The following is a 21,638-nucleotide window of genomic DNA, read 5'->3' on the forward strand; positions in this document are numbered from 1 at the left end:
TACCACTGTCGTATTTAGTGCTTTTGTTGCTTCAGAGCTCTATAACTGTTCAGTGTCTGAGTTACGTGATGGTGATCATCTGGGGATGGAGTACTTTCTGTTAAAGAGAATCATTGTTGTTAGTTCCCAAAGGGCAAAATGCCATAATCCTGTGAAATGGTTCCTCTGGCTGTTTAGGTTTGGGTTTAATTTTCATTGGTAGAAATTTTTAATCATGTGAAAATCAGTATGCATGTGTAATGAATACTATTTGCTGATCTTTCCCCTCCTACTTATCAAGTCTTTAGCAATAAAACCCCAGAGGTAGTTTCTTTAAAGTATTAATGGTAAGTAGACTTTCTTAGCAGCACTTTATGTTTTGTCTTAATTTTTAATGTAGAAGACCTTGAAGCAGTTCTCAGAATTAGAGCTACGTTGTCTTTTTCTGCATGAATTAATCATTTAGTAGTATGGTGGGAAACCTTTAGTGTTTTTTTTTAATTTATATAGATAACACGCAATATAAGGAGTTAGCAGATTTTTTTGTATAGTAGTTGATTGACAAAACTAATTAGAGCTAACCCCATTCTTAAAATTAATGCCACACATAATTGGAGTGATTCAAAGAGAAGAAAAGCAGTAATTTGAACCACAGTGCATACTTTCAAAAATAACATTGCTAGTGATTATCTTAGCAAGCACCCCTAGCTGTATCAGTGGACTAGGTCTATCATAAATTAATTTTTGGTCTAGTATGCTTTTAACTTATCTCTAATATCTTATAAATGAAAATTCTGTTATGTCGTTGATATCACATTAGTATCTGATGAGCCTTGCTTAACTCACAAGTTTGGTTGTATCAGTGATGTGCTACATTCCAACTGTTAAAACTTTTCACAACTTTTTAGTGCCTCTGAATCCACCTTCATTCAGTGGCAGAAAATGGGTCCTGTAAGAGCTAGAACATAATATGATACAGAGCCAGAGGCTGGCAAATTTTTACTGTAAAGGGCCAAGCAGTAAATATTTTTGGGTTCGTTGGTCATAAAGTCAGTTACTTAAGTCTGTCATTGTAGCATGAAAGCATTCACAGACAGTATGTAAACAAGTGAACATGGGTGTGTTCTAGTGTTGCCAACTTTTGGTATAGAGCAGTGGGTCTTAATCATGGCTGCATGTTGGCATTAATTGGGAACTTTACAGGCCACCATGATTCTTGGATCTCTCTGCTAGGGATATAGATTTAATTGGTCTGGGATGTGGCCTGGTTGTTGAAACTTTTATAAACTCTGCAGGTGATTCTGTTGTGAACCAAGGTTGAAATCTGCTGATGTAGAGGAAAGCCCAAATTGAATCAGGATTGGGAAGTGAGCTCTGCCACTTATATGTTACCATAATCAAATTAAGCTAAACTCGTGCCCTCGGTTTCCTCTTCTTTAGAATATGCTATTTATTTTATAGGGTTATTATGAAAAATGACAAATATAAAAACATAGCTCGCGTGGTCATCTTAGTCCCCCTTACAGACTATTGAGATTATTTAAAATCAGTTTTCCAGTGCAGTGTACTTTCTACCAAATTCTAGATAGGTGGTCTTATTATAGCCTCAGCCTGACCTTTTGTTTTAATACTTAGAATACTTTTTGAAGCAGCCTGTTCCAGGGTTAAAATGAGTATCATTATTAGGAAATTACTTTATATTGAGCTAAAATTTGCTTCTCTTTAACTCCTAATTCTGCCATTTTTAGTAGTATAATCTGAGCCTAACCTCTAATCTCTCTAATCAACCTGATAACCCTTCAGATATTAACATTTGAAAAATTCCCCTGAAGTCCCCTTCTTCTAGGCTAAGTGCTGTACCTCCCACCTTGTGAATGCCAAACCCTTTTACACCCTTCTTAACAGCCATGGACAGTTTGTCTCACCCTGAAATTTTGATGCACAGAATTGACTAGAACTCTCCAGGCAAATTCTGACCAGTAAAGAACACAGTGGGTCTGTATTTACCAAGGTTAAGGCCTTTCTCAAGGTCATTCAGTTAGTAAAAATAGAGGCAGGTTCCATGTTTAGGACTGTCTGGCATTAGAAGCTTGGCAGTTAATAAACTAGTGACCCAGTCTTAAAAAATGAGGCCCATTTTAAAACTTGTAACATTTTAATGAATTCCACATTAATGGTTATACTTTTTTTCATTTTCACTTATTGAAAAAATAGTGAAATTTTTCGGTGAAATAAATGCTTTTAAACGTACTTAAAATTCTATACCTAAACATGTGAAAAGTCGTGGTGAATTATCCATTTAGTCTATAAGCAGTGCTTGGCATATTTGGATTTGTGGGTCTCTTGTAGGAACTGTGACTTCCCAGATTCTTAAGCCTACTATTTGTAAATCACAGCTCTAAATACTGTTGTCTTCTTGTCATATAATGTTGAAGGTGGTGTTTGGATGCCTCATAAAGAAGTATAATTGAGATACTGAGATAGGAAGGTTTATCAGGGATTGTATTCAGATGGTATTTTTTTTAATCTTAAAGAAGCTAGTATACCTATTATTTGACTCACTACTGGGATTCCCTTCAAATCATTTTTGATAATATGAAGATATTTGGAAGTGGAACTCCAGAAAAGTTAGAAACTTCTGTCTTTTTTACTGTCTTATTGGGGTTTATTGGATAATTAAAACTGTTAGGAAAAACAGTTCTGGGTAATAAAATAGGAAAAAAAGGAGTCATTTAATGAGTTCCTTTGATAATGTAAAAATTTCAAAACCTCATCTTCCTGATTTACAGCCAGAAAACAAGTTTCAGCCAAATAAATAAAGTACATGTAAATCTTAAGATTAGAAATTAAATTGTAGGGGCAAAAATAACTAATGCCTACATTATTTTACACAGTGTGTTCATCTGTACTGTTAGAACAAGTCAGGTATGTTAATCCCATCTTTGATCTACTGTGGACTCATGGAACATTGGGTTTTCTGAATCTGTATTTTTGTATTATTTGTGCCAGTCACACTGGCAAGTTGCCCCATTGTAAATAACTGTACTCTGTACGTAATACATTTTATATCTGCATGCAATACATCATTTTGAACAAAGATTTTGAATGACTGACAAGAAACAAATTATCAAAATACAAATAAAATATAGCAATAAAGAAGTGTGCTAGCCAAGGGTGTTAATATGGTTAGCCTAATTAAAATTGCTTTTTGTTGGTTCTAAGATGATAAAAAACCCTTCAAAGTGAGGAAACGTACCAGTTCTGTGGGATGACAAACTTTTCTGGTACTGAATTCTGAAAGGAATTTCTCCAGTGGGGTTTTGTATAGTTGACACTAAGTAGTATAATTGGCAATTTCCTCAAAAGCATTTTCTAGTAAATGCAACAGTAGATTATAGAATTAATTTTTATCTAATAAAAGCTGGTAAAATTTCATCTAGATAATTGAATTTTTCATGATGCCGTACAAATACTCAGACGCAAGGTGGTTTTAGTTGATCAAAGGATATAATTTAGGGTTCTTTTAAACAATCTAAAAGTTCCTTTCTCTCATCTGTACTTTGGATAGGAAAACAGCTTTGTGGCATTTGTGAATTTTTATTAATTCCTACAAGTAGAGTTGAATTGAGGTTTAAGCTTTAACATCTTTAATTTGTGTAACTGTCTATTGATTAAAAAGCATTTAATTCGAGTATTTAGAAAACAACTTTGAGAAAAGAATGCTCAAATTATAATATCTTTAAGATATCCTAATGAGTCATACTTGAAGTAGTGAATTACCAGCACTTACGCCCTTCTATATTTGGGGTGATAATTGATACGTGGCATCACTTTCAGATGTTGCAGAATCTTGAAATGCTTTCTTAAATGATCTTTTTTTTAAAAATTTAAACATTTTTACAACTTTGAAAATTGGCCATCTGATTTGAGATTTTCCAATATTTTGGCCATGCCATATAAAGTTACTGTATGAACTACTTAAAATGTTTCCACTTAACTTGGCTTGAGTTTATCACACATAATATGTCTAATTAGAAGGAAAGAAAATTTCATAATTATGAAATCTTGGAGGCTATAAATCAAAGCTTTTAAAAATCATTTTGGCAACAAAACCTGATAATCAATTGGCAGCAAAACCGCCTATTTATATTTTTTACTTATTTCCTAAAATGTGAATATCCATATGTTTTGTTGCAGAAATACCGTTTTGATTACAGGTTGCTACCCTACATCCACTGGGGGTGTTGTAGTTATTACTTGCCTAAAATCTGAAAATTTATGCATTGTACATCTTAACCCAAGTGTTTTACATAACAGGTTTATGGACCTGGATTAGTTCTTTCTTCTTAAGGGATTCCAGATGTACTGCTCTACGTTACAGGCATCCTTTTGGTTGAGTATGTTACAAAGGATGAACTACAAGTGATTTAAGGTCATTTTTCTCTAGAAACTGTTACATTTGGGTATTAAATGGTAGTTTGAAGGCCTGAGGCTCATTTTAAAAAATGAATGTCCACCACTAGCTAATGGACTGCAAAATATACTAATATATAAGACTCCTCAATATTTAATCTTAAAAGGATGATAATAGGTAACTATATGGTAATAGGAGTATTCTGCCATCTGTTTTTTCCTTCTCCTTTACTTTCCTCTGCCTTGTGTTCCTTTCCCTTCCCTGTCTGCCGTATCTGATCCAAGAGATGGCTACACTAATGATCATTCTCTTCAAGTTATAAGCCTTAAAGAAATAGAATTTGTGTGGCCAGACTAAAGCTGTGTGTTGAAGAAGCCTTGTGTGGATCAGTTATAAAAGCATTTTTGTGACTTCTATCTGTTGATGGTATTAAGTTGTCTAAACCCACCCTGTAAGTGTCAACCCCTGAAAATTTTTGTAAGACTAAATTTTTTATTTCTGATATAATATTTTGGGGTGACCAAAATATTATATTATATTATATTCTGGGGTTTAATATTCTGGGGTGACCAGAAATTTTATCTTATAACCACATATTATTACTTTTCTGGGACTCCAAACTTTCCACATCATAAGAGGAAATTTGGTAATAAAATTTTTATTTAAATCCGCAAGAAACTGAGCAACAGGTCAGGTCATATTGCTGTCAAGATTGAGAATTTGTTCACAGTAGGATGGCTGTGGGGTAGAAACATACCAGTGCAGTGTGGTAAATGTTAAAATCAGAAGTATGGCAGAGGGTGCAATGGGGGAGGTTCCTGACTGCTCATAAGAGTTGGAGAAAGCTTCATAGATTTGGATCTTGTATTATATAGGAGTTTGCCAGGAGAGGGTGCAAGGTGGCAAGAAATTGGAGTAAGTGGGTGAAAGAATAGAAGGGGCAGTGTCGTAGGGGTAGATGAGGTTGGGTCAAACGTTAGGGCCAGATTGTAATTCTCTGTTTGACGTGGTAATAAATTGTGAATTTTATTTTACGGACTCTGAGGCAGTGAGAGGTTTTAAATTAGAGATCCGAGCTGTATATATTTGCCTTTAACACAAAGGCATTTGGAGGGTGTTGTTCATGAATTGGAGTGGGGAGTGTCCCAGGGAGACCTGTTAAGGCCCAGTCATGGAAGAAATAACAGCCTTGTTTGAATAGAAGCGAAGAAGAAACAGTAGAGCCTAGTCTGTCATTTGAATCATCGAGTTTGGGGGTAAAGGGAAACTGCTATTTGTTGAGTCTCTAGGCTGCCATAGAACTGTCAAGGGTGCTTTGTATAATTCATTTGCAACTGAATTTACTCTCCACTGAAAGGGAAAAAAACCTCGAACACAGTGAATGAAGAGAAAAAAATCTATAACTGTTTATGAAAAAAAATCAGATTTAGTTTTCTGAAACTGTCTTCAGAGAAGAGAAATTTGTTGCTAGTATACATTTACATGAAAACAAAAGTTGAATAGACCTTACTGAGTTTTTGTAGGATGGAGTTGTAGTTATTTCTAGAACCTTGATTTCTGATGTCCTCTCTCATATTTCATTCTTTTAAAGAATATTTGTGTTTTAAGAAAATCTGGATTAGTCTGCACCTGCCTTATGTTTGGAATTTTGGGAACCAAAAGCAAACGGTCAGGGAGACCTCCTTCCCAACCTAGCTTTGTTTAGCACTTACAGGCAGGTGCTGTACTAAGCACCAGATGCTTTGGAAGTGATGCTAGCCCAGTGTGGTCCAAGAGAAACCTATAGCCACATGCACCAAGATTAAACTCATTTAAGGACATCGTGATTTATGTTGCACTTTATAATTAATGCAATATTTTTATTTACTAATGTTATTTTTCATAGCAACTTTGTGAAGTGGATAAATATTGCTACTCTTTCCTTGTGAAGAAAATCAAGTTATGATTGTTATAAATTTGGGAGAAGGTAGAGACTGAGATTTACACCATTCTTTTTTCATCTCATTCTCTTTGCATTGCTTGGTAATCAGGTTTTTAAAAAACCCATGAATAAGATGTCATTTTTTTAAAGAATGCAATTCATGGTTAATCAGAGAAGTATAAAAAAGTGCATTCTAAGGAGGAAGTTGCTTTGAAGATAGACAAAAATGTATTAGTTAAAGAACAATGACAGCTAATAACTAGGTACACTTAAAATTTTGGAGGTGCTTTTATTAAAGAGGTTAATAAAGTGAAGGCTGGTTTGGCACAGAGCGTAGGTAGTTTTGTTTTTGCGCATTTAGCAGTAGATATCAAGTATCACTAGGAAAGTAAGTTTAAGATGTTTATACTTCTGCACTCTCATTTCCAGCATTGCAGATTGTACTTTTTTTTTTTAATTGCCTGGTTAGTGCCAGGTTTGGTGCTCCTGTTGTCAGGAGGCAGTGTAATACAGTTAACAAACAGTGCAGCACTCTGCACTAGCTTTAGTTTCCTCTTAAAGGTTGAGGATAAGAATATTCGTAACTATATAAATATGTAGTGAAATTTAAATGAGATTGCATGTACAAAAGGACTTTATAAAACCTGTTTTTTTTTTCTCTTAGGGAAGATGTCAGCTATTATCTGTTCACTGAAGAAAATACGTTTGTAAAAATAGAAGAAATTGCACGTGGCTTAGCATTTAGCTCTGATTATTTGAATGGTATTACATAGTGTACATTTACTTCCTATTATCTTATAAAACTAATGTTTTAATAGCTCTTCAAAAAAGGTCTTTCGTTGTTTGCAAAGAGGTCTCAGCCCTTTTTGCTAAGTTTACATTAAGAGAAAGATTTCCATAGGAAGGTTATGAATGTCACAAAAGCAAAGTATATTAGAGTTTATTTTTTAATCCTATATTTTTTTGAGAAAAAGATGATGACCAAGAGTTACTGGTGAAGCAGAATATATATTTTTTTAATTAATTAATTTATTTATGGCTGCATTGGGTCTTCATTGCAGCATGTGAGTTTCTCATTGCGGTGGCTTCTCTTGTTGCAGAGCACAGGCTCTAGGCACGCGGGCTTCAGTGGTTGTGGCTCACGGGGTCTAGAGCACAGGCTCAGTAGTTGTGATGCATGGGCTTAGTTGCTCCAGGACATGTGGGATCTTCCCGGACCAGGGCTCGAACCCGTGTCCCCTGCATTGGCAGGTGGAATCTTAACCACTGCGCCATCAGGGAAGTCCCAGAATATATTCTTGTATCAAATGATTGGTTGGTTTCCTGGCTTCTATCTTACTCACATCAACTCAGCTGATTAAAAATAAGTTGCTAGGTGGGTTGGCTGATTTCAAATAAGGTACAGCAGTGATATGATGTACTGATTCCTAAGTTAAGCATGGTTTTTGAAAGCTGTTGTCAACCTGGACAAGCTCATCTATTTTAAGATTTATTTTTGGTATCAAGAACCAAGTAGTTGGTACCTTTCAAATGGGTTTTAACATCTGTAGTATGGATATGATTTTGTTATTGTACACAGAAAGAATACATTTGCCATCTATTAAGGTTTTAGGTTGACGTATTCTCTGTTAGTGTCCATGTAGCATTAAAGATCACAAATTAAATCCTAATACTTGAAAGCCTTGAACAAATCACTATAGAATATTACGTAAATAGAAACACTCTGTATTTACAAACCTGCTTGGCAGAATTTTAAGAAGTGCCCTCAGAACAGACTGTACACTTTAGAATAAGATGCTGGGGAAAGGGACATTTTTTAAATAGTGATTTAAATTTTACTTTTTGATTATTGAAATACATTTAACTTTTCATAGGAAAGCAAAGCCACTAAATTTCAATTAATTAATTTTCAGTTATTCAATGTTTTAGTGTTATTATATACCAGAAAACTGAGAATTTTTTTTTTTTTTTTTTGCTGCACCATGTGGCTTTCAGGATCTTAGTTCACTGACCAGAGATTAAACCCAAGCCATGGCACTGAAATTGCTGGATCCTAACTATTGGACTGCCAGGGAACTCCAGAGAAATTTTTCTTCATAAGTCTAAATTAGTAACACAGGTTGTAAAGGGCAGACTACTCAAGCCAACATTTAACAACATTTGTTGAAAAGCCTTTTATTTGTCATGCATTATGATAAATACTGGGAAAATAAAATCTAGGTAGTATCCCTGCTCTCAAGGAACAGGAAAGGAGGCTGTGTCTATTTACTGTTCCTTCTGACTTCCAACCCATTTACTGTAGGCAGTAACCTCACGTTCTACTATTCTAAGTTACAGAGAAAATAAAAGCCAGTAGACATTTAGTCTTTAAGTGCCTGTCTTCAAACTTCTCTCTGTATATACTGATTGTCTTAATGCTTCTGGATCCCAGACTCCTTAGGAATCTTACAAAATTGATAATTCCTTCTTTTTGCAGTATTTCTTCAGTGTCTTCTCCCTTTCTTGGGGACTTATTCCTTTTAGTATTTAAACATGTTTGTTTATTCCATCTTAAAAAAAAACCCAGACTCTTACCCTATATCTCACTCTTGCCCTTTACAGCCACATTTCTCAGATTGTCTGTACTGTATCTCTAATTCGTCTTCCATTCACAGCACAGGCCACTCTCACTCTTTCTACTTGCCAGCTGATCCACCAGTACCACTCTAAGATCACCAGGTGACCTCCAAGGTACTCAGTATTTATTGAATGAAATGAAAGAAACGCATACTTTAGTCTCCATCTTGAATTCTTGGTAGTATAGGATGGTGACACCAAAGATGAGTCTTGAATGGGAGGTAGAGGAGAGATTGCCTATTGTAAGTGGCATTTGAAAAATGTCTTCTGAGACTTTAATTTGAGGAGTAGATAGTACCAGTGGGATGATGCTAGATTCGTAAATAGAAACCTGCATATTAGGACCTTGTATTCTAAATTAAGGAGTTTGAAGATTATCCTAAAAACTGGTGAATTGATTTTAAGTAAAGGAGCAACATGTTTTATGTTGTTGAAAGATCTTTCTGGCAATGTTGTGGGAAATGAAGAGTGAACACTGACTGTATTTTGCAGCAAGGAGACCAAGAAACTGTTGAAGTAATTCTCTGATTAATCCAGGAGAATAATGATGAGTGCCTGGATTAAGGCAGCAGTAGAGAAAAAGAAGAGATGGAACAGATTCAAGGGAAATAACAGATTGGAACCAAGAGTACTATCTCATTAGTATGCCCTTAATGCTGCTTTTCCATATTTCAGGATTAACTCTTAGGAATTACCTCTTCTGTGAAGTCTTCCTTTACTAATCTAGTATTCATTGGTCTTTTCCACTTCTGAACCAGTACAGAAACAATGTTTTATACATTTAGTGCTTAATACTAGCAGTAGCAGCTATCTTTTGGGTATCAGACACCATAACTGTAACACTTGGCTTGCATTAACTAATTAAATTTCTTTATCAAATCTCTGATATAGGTAGATGCATATGAGGAAACTGAGGCACATGCTTGTACAAATGGAGCCAGGCTCTAAAGCTCATTCTTAATCCAGTGTGCTGGTGTTCCTGTGGAGTGTGCACTTGTTCCTGTGGTTGAAAAGCATGTCTTATGTATGCTTTTGTGCCTTGTAGCGTTAAGCACATAGTAGCTATTCAGTACTTGCAGATATCCTCTGTTTAGTCTGCATAAGAAACAATTCCAAGAAAAGAGTGTTCTGGGTGATGGCTATTGTGTGGTTGTAAATAACAGATTATTCTGTGTCTCCTTTTCAGATCTGGATGGTGCTCTACTCTCAGGGCCAGATTGTGATAGGAATGTGAATACAAATTTATTGGCTGAAGCCGGCTCCAGTCAAGATGGAGGTGATGCTGGTAGGTACAATAGAATTTTAGCAGGAGTACCTTTAAGAGGATTTGAAGATTGGGAGGTATTTGTGTATGTGTTTATTAAGGACCTACTGCAGTTTCTTTTCCTTAAAGGAAAGTATTAGGTATAAACACTTTCAGTCTTGGGCAGCTATGTTGATTGTAGAATTTAGCAGCCTGGTAAATACAAATGGATAGGTATTTCTTGTTTGTTTGAGGGAGTCATTTATTTAGAGTTGTTAAAACTTGTGGCTTGTGGCTTTCTGCTAGTGTATAGATGGAATAAGAATGGTAACTATCAGAATGGTTGACTAATGTATTTTAATTAGCTTTGATGTAAAATAATAGTGTGGTTGTTGATGACTATAGAAAACGTTAATTCTGAATAGTGATATTTATAACAACTACTTTGGGGGAAGTGCACATGAATACAAAGAATCCATGAATATTCCAAAGAATAATATGGGTAAATTAAAAAGGGAGAAAGCTTTCTTAACAGAAGAATTCCAAGCTAATAAACATAGAAGAATGATAGAATTGGAAAAACACCTATTTTTCAATGTCCATGGGAAATAATTCAAGGTCATCATTGGATAGTAAGCCACCATTGATGGGCTTATCCCATGATGACTGGGATAAGTTTGTTGTAATAGCATTTTGTTGTAAGTTTGTTGTAATAGCATTTTACAGTTTTGTTGTAATAGCATTTTCGCGTGGTCTCAGTATCATACCACAGGTTACTTTTATTCCCAAAGGAGAAAAGATACCTCTACAATAAAGAGATCTGATGAACATGATCATAGCCAAGTGATTAAATTTAGTATGCCTCCTGGTATGATGCACTAGCTGGCACCATCACCTATGTCTTATAGTATACTTGCCAGAAGGTTTCACTCGACTTTAATCATGAGGAGAAAAAAAGACAAATCTCTCCAAATCCAGCATTATGTCAATCTTTTATTATATCATTGATCCAAAAAAGAAAACAATGATGAAGAGGCATTTGGGGGATAGTTGGAAAGGTGAATATGTAGTCTGGGTTAAATGATAGTCTTAACAATTTTTAAAATTCTTGGATGTGATAAAGGCACTATGGTTTATATAGGAGGAAGTTCTAAAAGATGCATGCTGTGTTTAGGGGTGAAGTGATGAAGCATAGAAGTTGTTTTCAAATAGTACACAAAGGTATGTATATGTATACATAGAGCGAAAGCACATGTGACAAAACTAACATTTGTTGAAGATACATAAAAGGATATGGGATATTCAGTGATTCAGTTTCTGTAGCTTTGGAAATCTTTATAAACAATTGATGGGGACCGGGACAACTGTGCTTTTACAGAAAACTCTCCGGGGCTTTCGAATATACAGTGTGCACGGACCAAAATTAAGCCATAATTCTGAAGAAACTGCCTTAAGGTGGTTTTCTCCTAACTGTTGAAAAGAATTTACAAAGATTTTGAAGTTAGCAGTTTACAGATTAGATGCATTGAATTTTGAACACTTGTCTCTCGTACAGAAAATCACTAATAGTGCCAAGAGTACTTTATTGCACTTGCTTTCTTGTTTTAGAAATCTGGTTCAAGAATGGGTTTATTTAGTTTGGCATGTGATTCAGATGTAAAATTTAAATTTGTGCACATAAACATATTCAGTGGAGGATGGTCCATATAATTTATTTCATTCTCAAAAAGCAAATCCTTGATTTAGAGTCCTTTCTCTTTAGGGGACATTCTAATCCATTAATGAGTATTTGGGGGAATTCCCTGGCGGTCCAGTGGTTAGGATTCTGTGCTTCCACTGCAGGGAGCATGGGTTTAATCCCTGGTCAGGGAACTAAGATATCCTGCAACTTGCATGGTGCAGCCAAAAAAAAAAAAAAATAGTATTTTTGCAACTGAGATCCCTTGTGTTACGTTTTTGTTTTTGTTTTGTTTTGTTTTGTTTTGTTTTTGCGGTACGCGGGCCTCTCACCGCTGTGGCCTCTCCCGCTGCGGAGCACAGGCTCTGGATGTGCAGGCCCAGCGGCCATGGCCCACGGGTCCAGCCGCTCCGCGGCATGCGGGATCCTCCCGGACCAGGGCATGAACCCAGTCCCCTGCATCGCCAGGCGGACTCCCAACCACTGCGCCACCAGGGAAGCCCCTGTGTTACGGTTTTGACGTCAAAAAAAAAGTGCTTTCTTCTTACTTTGCCATTATGGAATAATGTACCCAGAAGATTATTAAACAGTAAGCACAATTATAGAACTGAATAACCTTAATGATCCTTCAGTTTTATGAATTGCAAAGGAAATACCTTTTTCAGTTTTCAAATGGCTGTTTTAACAGATTGTTTGAACATTAAATGTATCCTTTGCAATCCAAAACAGTTACCTGAAGTTTGCTGTTTGTGTGTTTACTTTTACTGTATATTTGTTTTCTAAATTCTTTGGCACAATTTTCTTGGGTGGGCGGGTACTGCCGTGATACTAGTCAGTTGGTACTGCCAATTCTGGGTATTTAAATTTTGGTTTGTTTGGGTTGTGGCTTTCTTTTGTTTTTGAAGTCTCCTGTTCTTTATTTGTAACAATTGTATTTTAATTTTCTGCATCCCCTTAACTCCAAAGTATCCTTTTTCTCCCTCCCACTCAAAGGCGCAATACCTTGGTTCAAGTTGCTCTTATACTTCCTAAAAGTAATTTGTACTGGTTATAAGAATCTGGAGAGATGAAAGAAGTTTGAGATGAGGCTTTCTTAATTTGAATTACCATTTTGTATTCCAGATATGGTTTTCTTACCTGGACCATGGATGCTTTTTATTGTATCTTACTGCAGGTCTAGAGAAACATTGCAAGTGTTAAAAATCTTCAATTCTGAATCTTGAGTTATCAATTCATCACTTGTTTTAGGGCTGCTCTCTTTATTCTTATGCAGTGAATAATATTTTGTTGGATATTAGCATATTTAACATGATTTATGAGGTTAGTTTTCCAAGTTTTTTGAGCAAGTAAAAAATAGTACATGTTAGCACTTTGCTAGATACATTTATTCAACAAATAATTGAATGGTGTATGTTTTGGACATTAGAAATACTGAGGTGATTAACAGGCACAGTCCTTGCTCTTAGAGCTTACTTTGTTTTGTACTGATTTGGACAAGAGCTATGAATCATAAAACTCAAACTTGATGTAGAAATGTGAAACTGAAAATTGATGGACTTTCACAGGCTACTACTCCCAACCTTATCTCTGTCACACACACATAGATATGGTGTCTCACTTCAGGATTCTGAAACTTTACCCCAAGCAGTATTACAGTTAAATTATATAATTATGGATTCAGAGGGCTTTCCTAACATTAAGAAAAAAGTGGGTGAAGGCATTCCAAGTACAAAACAATTACAATAGTAGTAATGAATTGCAATTTTTAAATACCTTAAGACCTTTTTGTATTGTTGGGTATTGATACTTTCAATTTTTCCTTAAGAGGGAAATCTTAAGTTCTTTTAATTTTTAAAAGAGGCAGTGTATCTGGCAAGTAGATACAGGAAATTGAATTCTTAGAAAACTCATTTGGCAAGCATTGTTTTATAAAATCGTGTATATGGGAGGAAAATTATTAAATTGCTGCACGAGTGTGCTGTGCATATATCCTAGAAAGCAGTGTTCTAGGCAGGGGAAGGAGTAAGTGCAAAGGCCTTAAAGTGGGAGCCAATTTATCATGGTGGAACAGCACAGAGGCCAGTATGATTGGAATAGAGTAACCAAGGGGGTGGTTTGGAAACAAGGGCTAGATCAGGTAAGGCTTTGTAGTATATTGGAAGTCTTTGGCTTGTACTATGAGTAAGATGGTTAGTACTTGCTCTGATTTAAAGTTTTGAAAGAATCTCTGATTGCTGTTTAGAATAAACTCTAGGAAGGCAGCACAGTGTGAGCTGGGAGACAAGCAGATGGCTATTGAAGATAATCCAGAGGCAGCAGTTGATGGTTGATTGGAATAGGATGGCAGTAGTTATGGGGGATTCTGGATATCTTCACATTGCCAGAGGATTCCTGGATCCGAGGAATTACATACATATTCAAGATGGAATTAAATGCAGAGGAGATGATTCCTACTTTAGCTTGTCTGAAGATCCCCAGGCACAAATTCCCTAAGGCTCATTGAGTCTACTTTCCAGACTTTTATTTATTTAAGGGTGACATTAGAGAGGTGTTGATGAACCCCCAGATACCCCGTTACCTTGCACCAGTGCATCTGAAACAACAAACAAGGGTCTAATAATACAAGAACTTTACATTTGTAATTACCCTATATTTATATTCTTCATCCTTAGCCCATTTCTTCTCTACTGATAGGAGACGATCCCATTCCACAGCTGGGTTTCCCATTCCACAGCTGCTACTGGTCTTAAGTGATAGTATAGTTAGAAACAGCAGCTATTTAAAAGGGTAGTTTCATGTGGGCTCCACATACCATTAAATAGTATTTTTATTTTACTGATTTTTTTTTCTGTGGTTGAATTATATTTTAAACTTTAGTTTGTTTTCTATTCTAATAGCCTGCCAACCAGGATATTATAAATTGGGATAATAAGGTATGAGGCCATCTCAGTTTTAGACTAAAATATAGTTTTAATTCAGCTATTTTATATTAAGCTGTTCTATCATAAAATATAGATTTTTTTAATCCTCATAAGAGACAGATCTTAATTACCATCATTACATCAGGATCACTTTTCAATTGTTTTAGGTCCTTCACATGATTTCAAGTATGGCCTGATGCCTGGCCCTTCAAGCGATTTCAAGTATGGATTGCTACCAGGTACTTCAAATGATTTCAAGTATGGATTGATACCAGGTGCTTCTAACGATTTCAAGTATGGATTATTGCCTGAATCTTGGCCAAAACAAGAAACTTGGGAAAATGGCAAGTATTAGTCAAACATCTATAGAATTTAATACTTTTTATCAATTAAAAGCTTCCACATTCTGGGTTCTAAAAAACTCAGATAGTAGTAGCCCTATAATGATCCCTGTTCTCAAGAATAGACAAGCTTTTGATAGCAGTTTTCTGTTTAATATATAATAAGTGCTTTTTTTGTTTGTTTTTTAATTCTCAAAGGTGAATCATCTCTAATCATGAACAAGTTAAAATGCCCTCATTGTAGCTATGTAGCCAAATACAGACGAACACTAAAAAGGCATTTGCTCATTCATACGGGAGTCAGATCATTTAGCTGTGATATTTGTGGGAAACTGTTTACTCGCAGAGAACATGTAAAAAGACATTCCCTGGTAAGTAACTTTAAATGTAAATGATCTTTGAGATAAACTATATTTGTGTCAGTGAAGCTTAAGATACTTTAACACTATTACCTGCAAATTTAAGGAAGGTAGATTATTAAGTAAATTGCTTTAAACAGTGAATGTGATTTATGAACCAGTACTGAACTTCATACAGAAAGATGATGTATTTACTCATTGTTAAATGGGAGGTTTAATTTGCATGGTTCAAATGTATTATATTGTCTGTACTATCCTTACATTGGATTTTTCCCCCTTCAATTAGGTGCATAAAAAGGATAAAAAATACAAATGTATGGTGTGTAAGAAGATCTTCATGTTAGCAGCCAGTGTTGGAATAAGACATGGATCTCGACGCTATGGTGTTTGTGTAGACTGTGCAGATAAATCACAACCAGGAGGGCAAGAAGGTGTAGATCAGGGACAGGATACAGATTTCCCTCGGGATGAAGAATATGAGGGGAACGGAGGTGGAGAAGCTGATGAAGAGCTGGCTGATGATGGAGAAGATCAGAATGATGCATCTCGATGGGATGAGTCCGGAGATGTTTGTATGTCTCTAGATGACTAACTGACCTACTATACTCCTCAAGGATGCTGCATTTGGACATAATATGAATCAACAATTTGAACTGTTGAACTTGAAGGCTTGCAAAATATGGTACATGCTGGATGGTAGTTATGTTGCTGTGAAAACTGTAGGGTCAAAGCCTTATAGCAAAAAAAATTTTTTTTTATATTTGCACAGGACTGTACAGCAGACAACCTTGTGGTTGGATTACATGGAGTCCACACATCTTCAGTCAGTTATCAAAGTAAAAATATTTTTTATTTATAGGATATACAGTAACTATTTGGGTCCTATGGAAATATAGTACCTGTTCTTAAAAAAGCTTACATTCATGTGCCACTTTAACATGAATTAAGAAAATCCATTATTAAGAGTACAGTGACAGCTGACCTAATTACTCTGTCCATCAAACCACTCAGGCTAGTTTGTACTAGTAGAGTTTTGTTTCTATTTTTATTTTTATTAATTTTATTTTTTTTAATACAGATGTTCAGTGAGGGGCCTTTTCAACCCCATTGGTTCTACTTTTCTGTATTTTCCATTTTAATTTGCTTCATAACTTAAACCAAGTCTCTTCTAGTCTTAGCTATTATTTCTCAATTTTGTGCTGATGGGCATGTTTATACGAACTGGAGAGGTAATTTATTGGAATGAACTAACTGACTTCCTCCATTCCCCTTTTCCTTTTTGACATGAATTATACTACTTTACAAATGAAGAATGATGTTGCAAAGTACCATGGTGAGGTTGACAAATACCACTAAAATGATTATGATTTAGAAGTAACTTTCTCCTGCTGCTCTAATCTGATAAATGGTTACTATATGACGTTTTCTGACAAGGCATTCGGTTTTGGGTATCTGTTACTTTGGCACTACTCTTGTTTGCTTCTTTTTATTTTTGCCAGTGTACTATACCTCAGTCCTATTTGAAAAGACAAATCTAATCGAAAGAAAAGTCATAGATAAAATGATTTGTTTTATAATTTATCCTTCATGTCCAGTTTTGGTTAGCTTGTTATGCAATATAAGTGAAATATCAGGTTTTTACTCCTGTGCCCTTTTTATCATTAAAATTAACACAAAAAGTGCATTCTCTTTTGTTTCATACTTACTGGGGTATTCAGTGTTTGAAATTATGATAGATAATTTAGTTAATTTATTTTTCATTTCCTCGAAGTCACTACATCTTGATATATATATATATATATATAGTCTTTCTAGTAGTCACCATGATTCAACAATCTGCAAAAATCTTACAAATAAAGCATTGAGAGGCTTTACAATTTTTATTCTGTTAACTAAATTCTTCAGGGTACAAGGGGGTGATGTGTTAAGTTGAACTTGTTTAGCCTGATGACAGATGAATTAGCTGATTGACTCACAGCAGCATTTCACGTAATTGATATTAACATGCACAACATTTATCAGGAACGTATTGTATATTATATAAGATTGAGGGATATCATATTTTCAGCTTTCTTTTAAATAGAAATTGAGTATATTTTCCTATTTTATATCAGGTAACTAAATTATGCTAGTCGTGTGGAGAAAATTGCAAAGTACACTTTGGCAGACATAATCCTTTTGGTGCTCCATCCCATCAAAGTTGAAAAGATGATAGGTTTTTTAAGAGACAGGCTTTCTTACTGTCTCTGATTTCAGTAGAAAAATGGTTTAATGTTAGACACTGATGCTTCTGCTTGGATAAATCAAAGAAAGATACAGTACAGTTACATGGTTAGATGCATCATTTGTCACCTAAACTTTATCATAGTTTCTACAAAACTGAAAAACCGACATGGATAGTTTTGGTTTGACTTTTGTTTAAGACTGAAGAGTACATCTTTTTCTCAATGTTCTAGACAAATGAGTAAAATGTAATTCTGGTTGGGTCCAAAGTAGACGTTAGTTGGGCAAAGATACTATGAATGGAGAAGTATTTTAAACGTAAAATGTTCTGCTTTGTGAATATGTAAGTATAGTATAAAGATTTCTTTCATCCCATTTATCCCTCTCCTTTAAAATAAACCATAGTTTACAATTGGTAGATCTGTCTATATATAAATATATATTAAAGAGAAAAGATATATATCTAAAAATCACCTAAGTCTGCTTTATTAGATTCACTTAAGTGAACTACAGTTCACTTATTGCATAGAAACTGGACTTGGCTTTACATTCTTAATGTACTTTTACTTTTCCTTAAGATATGAACTTACTCTCTTTAAACTGAATTTTCTTTTACTACTTAAATCATTTATGTATATCTGGTAAATTATGACCAAATTTTTGTTAGATTGCATACAGTAAATTGAAATACACTCTTGGTACACTACGGGATTGTTGTGCTTTTGTTTTGGTTTTAGTTGGAAACAAGGTTTGATGTAGATGGCTTGTTACTGTTAATTTAAAATATTCTATAATTATTGTCCATTACCTTTTATGTTGTGTTGTGACAGATTTGGCTATATTTTTAGTCAACTGAAATATACTTTAAGAGTTTGTTTTTAGAAAGGTAATCCAAAGGAAAAATGTTTATACTCTTGAATATATTAGCCTCAGCCTATATAAAAATTTCGTCTTTAAAGTAAACATTTTACCAGAAACAGAATTGACAGATTTTTCTACTTGCTGACTGCCTAACTTATTTTGTTTCATGATCTCGAGGGGACTGCCTTTTCCCTTCCAGATCTTTTTAAAAAAAATAGTTTAGTACTAAGGTATACTACTGGATGTTTCTATTTTTTTAAGTATATTCTTTTTCTGACTTACAGTACAATTTCAGGAAGTTGATAGATACTAAGAACTTATGATTGGTCTCAGAGAGGTAACAATGGAACACTCAAAATTTTGTCTGTGGAGCCCTGGCGGAATTATGTGTTACGCATTTGCTGAATTTTTCTCTTGTAACTTATATTTTAAATGAAAAATATTTTAGAGCTTTTATTTAATGAAGAGGAAGAGTATAAACTGTTCATTTCCTGTTCATTTTGTAGTAACAGACCCTCATAAATCAAGATCATGTGTTCTTTCTTACGAGTCTCAGAGACAGTTACTTCATACGGTCCCTGATTTTTCATTGTTATTGGCCCTCATTTTTCATATTCACTAGATATTTTGCTAAATTTTAACACCATAGCAATTAAGAGCTAAAAAAAAAACATTATAGGAAGGGGAAACTGAACAGTAATGAGTAGCTTTGAAATTTGGGGGGAAAACATGAGCTGGTTTTGGTAGAGCCATCCTGATGAAGGAAGAGTGAGATGAAGGAGTTAATTCATGTAAAGCGCTTAGAACACTGCCTGGTGCATAATAGGGGCATGACACATCTTAGTTGTTTAATAATACATGGAAAACCAAGACGAAAAGAAGTGGGGAAAGAAAGGGGTGGAGAATAGGGAGAAAATAGGGAATGAAAAGATCGGGGCTTAGAAATTTGTAGTAATACAATGTGCTGTAAAAGGCCTGAAGATGACTGGAGTAGTATAATAGGGGAAAGTGTGATGGAAGATGGGTCTTAAAAATCATAAAATTTAAAACCAATAAGTTTTATTTATGTTTTTAGGATGTTGACGTAGGATGAAAAAGTTACTTTTCTGAATAATTCCAAAAGCTAGCATTTTTTTTAGTGCCTGCACATGCCATGCGCTTTACATTATCTTATCAAATTCCCTATAAGTAGGTGCTATTGTCTCCATTTTATAGAAGAGGAAAGGCTCCATTGAAATTTGCTTAATTTAATTTGACTCATGTAACACAGTTACTAAGTGGTAGAGCTGGATTTGGACCAGGTCTGATTCTGAAGCCCATGCTCTTTTTAGGGGGCTCTATTGCCCCAACTTTTGTAGGATTTTAGCTCTTGTAAAGGGGTCTGTCTGTGGAGACATCTTTTCCCTGTGAAACAGCTATGTTAGCAATTTGAATGTCTAATCCTTCCTCCCCCAAATATCCTTAATACTTTTTCCTCCTAGTACAGCAATTGTTGTATCACATGATTATAAACAAGATACCCAACCTCAGTGTAGCACATGCTGTTAATTGGCTATAGCATTTTCATTTTTAAAAGGATTTTTAACTGAAGAACTAGATGTGAACCCCAGTTTTTGTGCCGTTCAGTCACCCGGATCCTTAAACTTAACTATGGTACATAATATACATGCTTAGAACTAACAGGTGTTTTTTCTTAGTCACTTTAGGATTTTAAATGGAAAGGTTTTTTTTTTTCTTGCTGTATCCCTACTTTTCAAGTGAAGTTGAACTGTTCAAGGTAGTTTAAAACGTATTAGGGATAAGCACACTTTAAAAGATGTTTTCTAGCTCTGAATTTTATGACATTGGGTACTTAAAATTTGGAATATGCTGGCTATTGAGAACAAAATTTTGGGTTTAGGAGAGGGATGGTTGAGGCAATTATGAAATGGGAGAATCAGCATTTTAAACACTGTAAACATAAAAGAACACTTTCTTCTGCCTGCTGTTTGTAAAAGCTCTTTGGGAAGATCTTTTACGAAGACCAATTTTTTAATGTAATTTACCTACCTAGTATAAGTGTCCTAAGACATGTATGTAAACTTCCACAACTGTTTTGTCTGTGTATTTAGAAAATACACAAGAATCTTTATCAAACCTAAAAATATAAACTTGTGAGCACTGAACTGCTTCTGGCTTTGTGAATTTTGTTGACTCTGACATTTAATTCAGATTTCCTTGCTTTTAACGTATACTAACTTAGACTAATTGGGGTCGGGAACACCTTTGTAAATTTTGATTTATGTATAATTCAGATACCTCTGGACTTAAGGTTTACAAGTTTGACTTGCAGACTATTAAGGGTTTTTTGGTTTGTCTCTTTTTATGTGAAGTGCATAAAAGACCCAAACTACCTCCTAGTAATGCTTGGAGAGCTGCTTTAATTAATAGCAGTGATTTGTAATCCGCATATTGTCTTTCATCTTTATTACTTTTTTGGAATTCTCTACAGGTTGTAGAAAACATTGAAATACTCCTCCTGAAATGTACATGCTTTTGGAAATGGGTTGAAAAGCAAAGGTGAACTACTTCATCTCATATTTGCTGCATACTAGTGGATTAATGGATTATAAGTAAATATATAAATTTCAAGTCTTTGAAACTTTTTAATAATACAGAAAAAACATACTTTTAAAAGGTTTTTGTGGTGGTGGTATTAGTAATAGCCCAAAGGAAATCATAGAATAACTAGATATCCAGACTTTTAATTATTAAAGAAATGAGTTTTGATTTAGTTTGGAAAACAGTGAATTACTGGATGGGATGCCTGTATTGCATATAATTCTTAGTATCTCAACTTTTAAAAGAACTGTCATGTGGCAGAATTAGATATATTCTATTGGTTTATATAGATAGACACTCTACGGTTCCAAGGGATTAGAATTGGAACTGCTCAGAGTGCTCAAGGTTAAAAAGCAGTTTTTAATAAATAAAGATGCAGTGGGGGCTTCCCTGGTGGCGCAGTGGTTGAGAGTCCGCCTGCTGATGCAGGGGACACGGGTTCGTGCCCCGGTCCGGGAAGATCCCACGTGCAGCGGAGCGG

At 35.0% G+C, this 21,638-nt stretch overlaps 1 protein-coding gene across 1 annotated transcript in view; it reads left to right on the top strand.

The window, feature by feature from the left end:
* Positions 1 to 20,721, top strand: part of ZBTB10 (zinc finger and BTB domain containing 10) — a 28,270-nt gene extending 7,549 nt beyond the window's left edge. The window contains exons 2-6 of the mRNA XM_033842857.2: positions 8,969 to 9,032; positions 10,025 to 10,215; positions 14,940 to 15,116; positions 15,312 to 15,484; positions 15,759 to 20,721. Of these exons, the coding sequence (XP_033698748.1) occupies positions 8,969 to 9,032; positions 10,025 to 10,215; positions 14,940 to 15,116; positions 15,312 to 15,484; positions 15,759 to 16,064 (911 nt within the window). The 3' untranslated portion in view covers positions 16,065 to 20,721. The remainder of the gene's footprint in view (positions 1 to 8,968; positions 9,033 to 10,024; positions 10,216 to 14,939; positions 15,117 to 15,311; positions 15,485 to 15,758) is intronic.
* Positions 20,722 to 21,638: the final 917 nt, after the last annotated feature.

Source organism: Tursiops truncatus, chromosome 17 (genome assembly GCF_011762595.2).
Source record: "Tursiops truncatus isolate mTurTru1 chromosome 17, mTurTru1.mat.Y, whole genome shotgun sequence".
NCBI classification, from domain to species: domain Eukaryota; kingdom Metazoa; phylum Chordata; class Mammalia; order Artiodactyla; family Delphinidae; genus Tursiops; species Tursiops truncatus.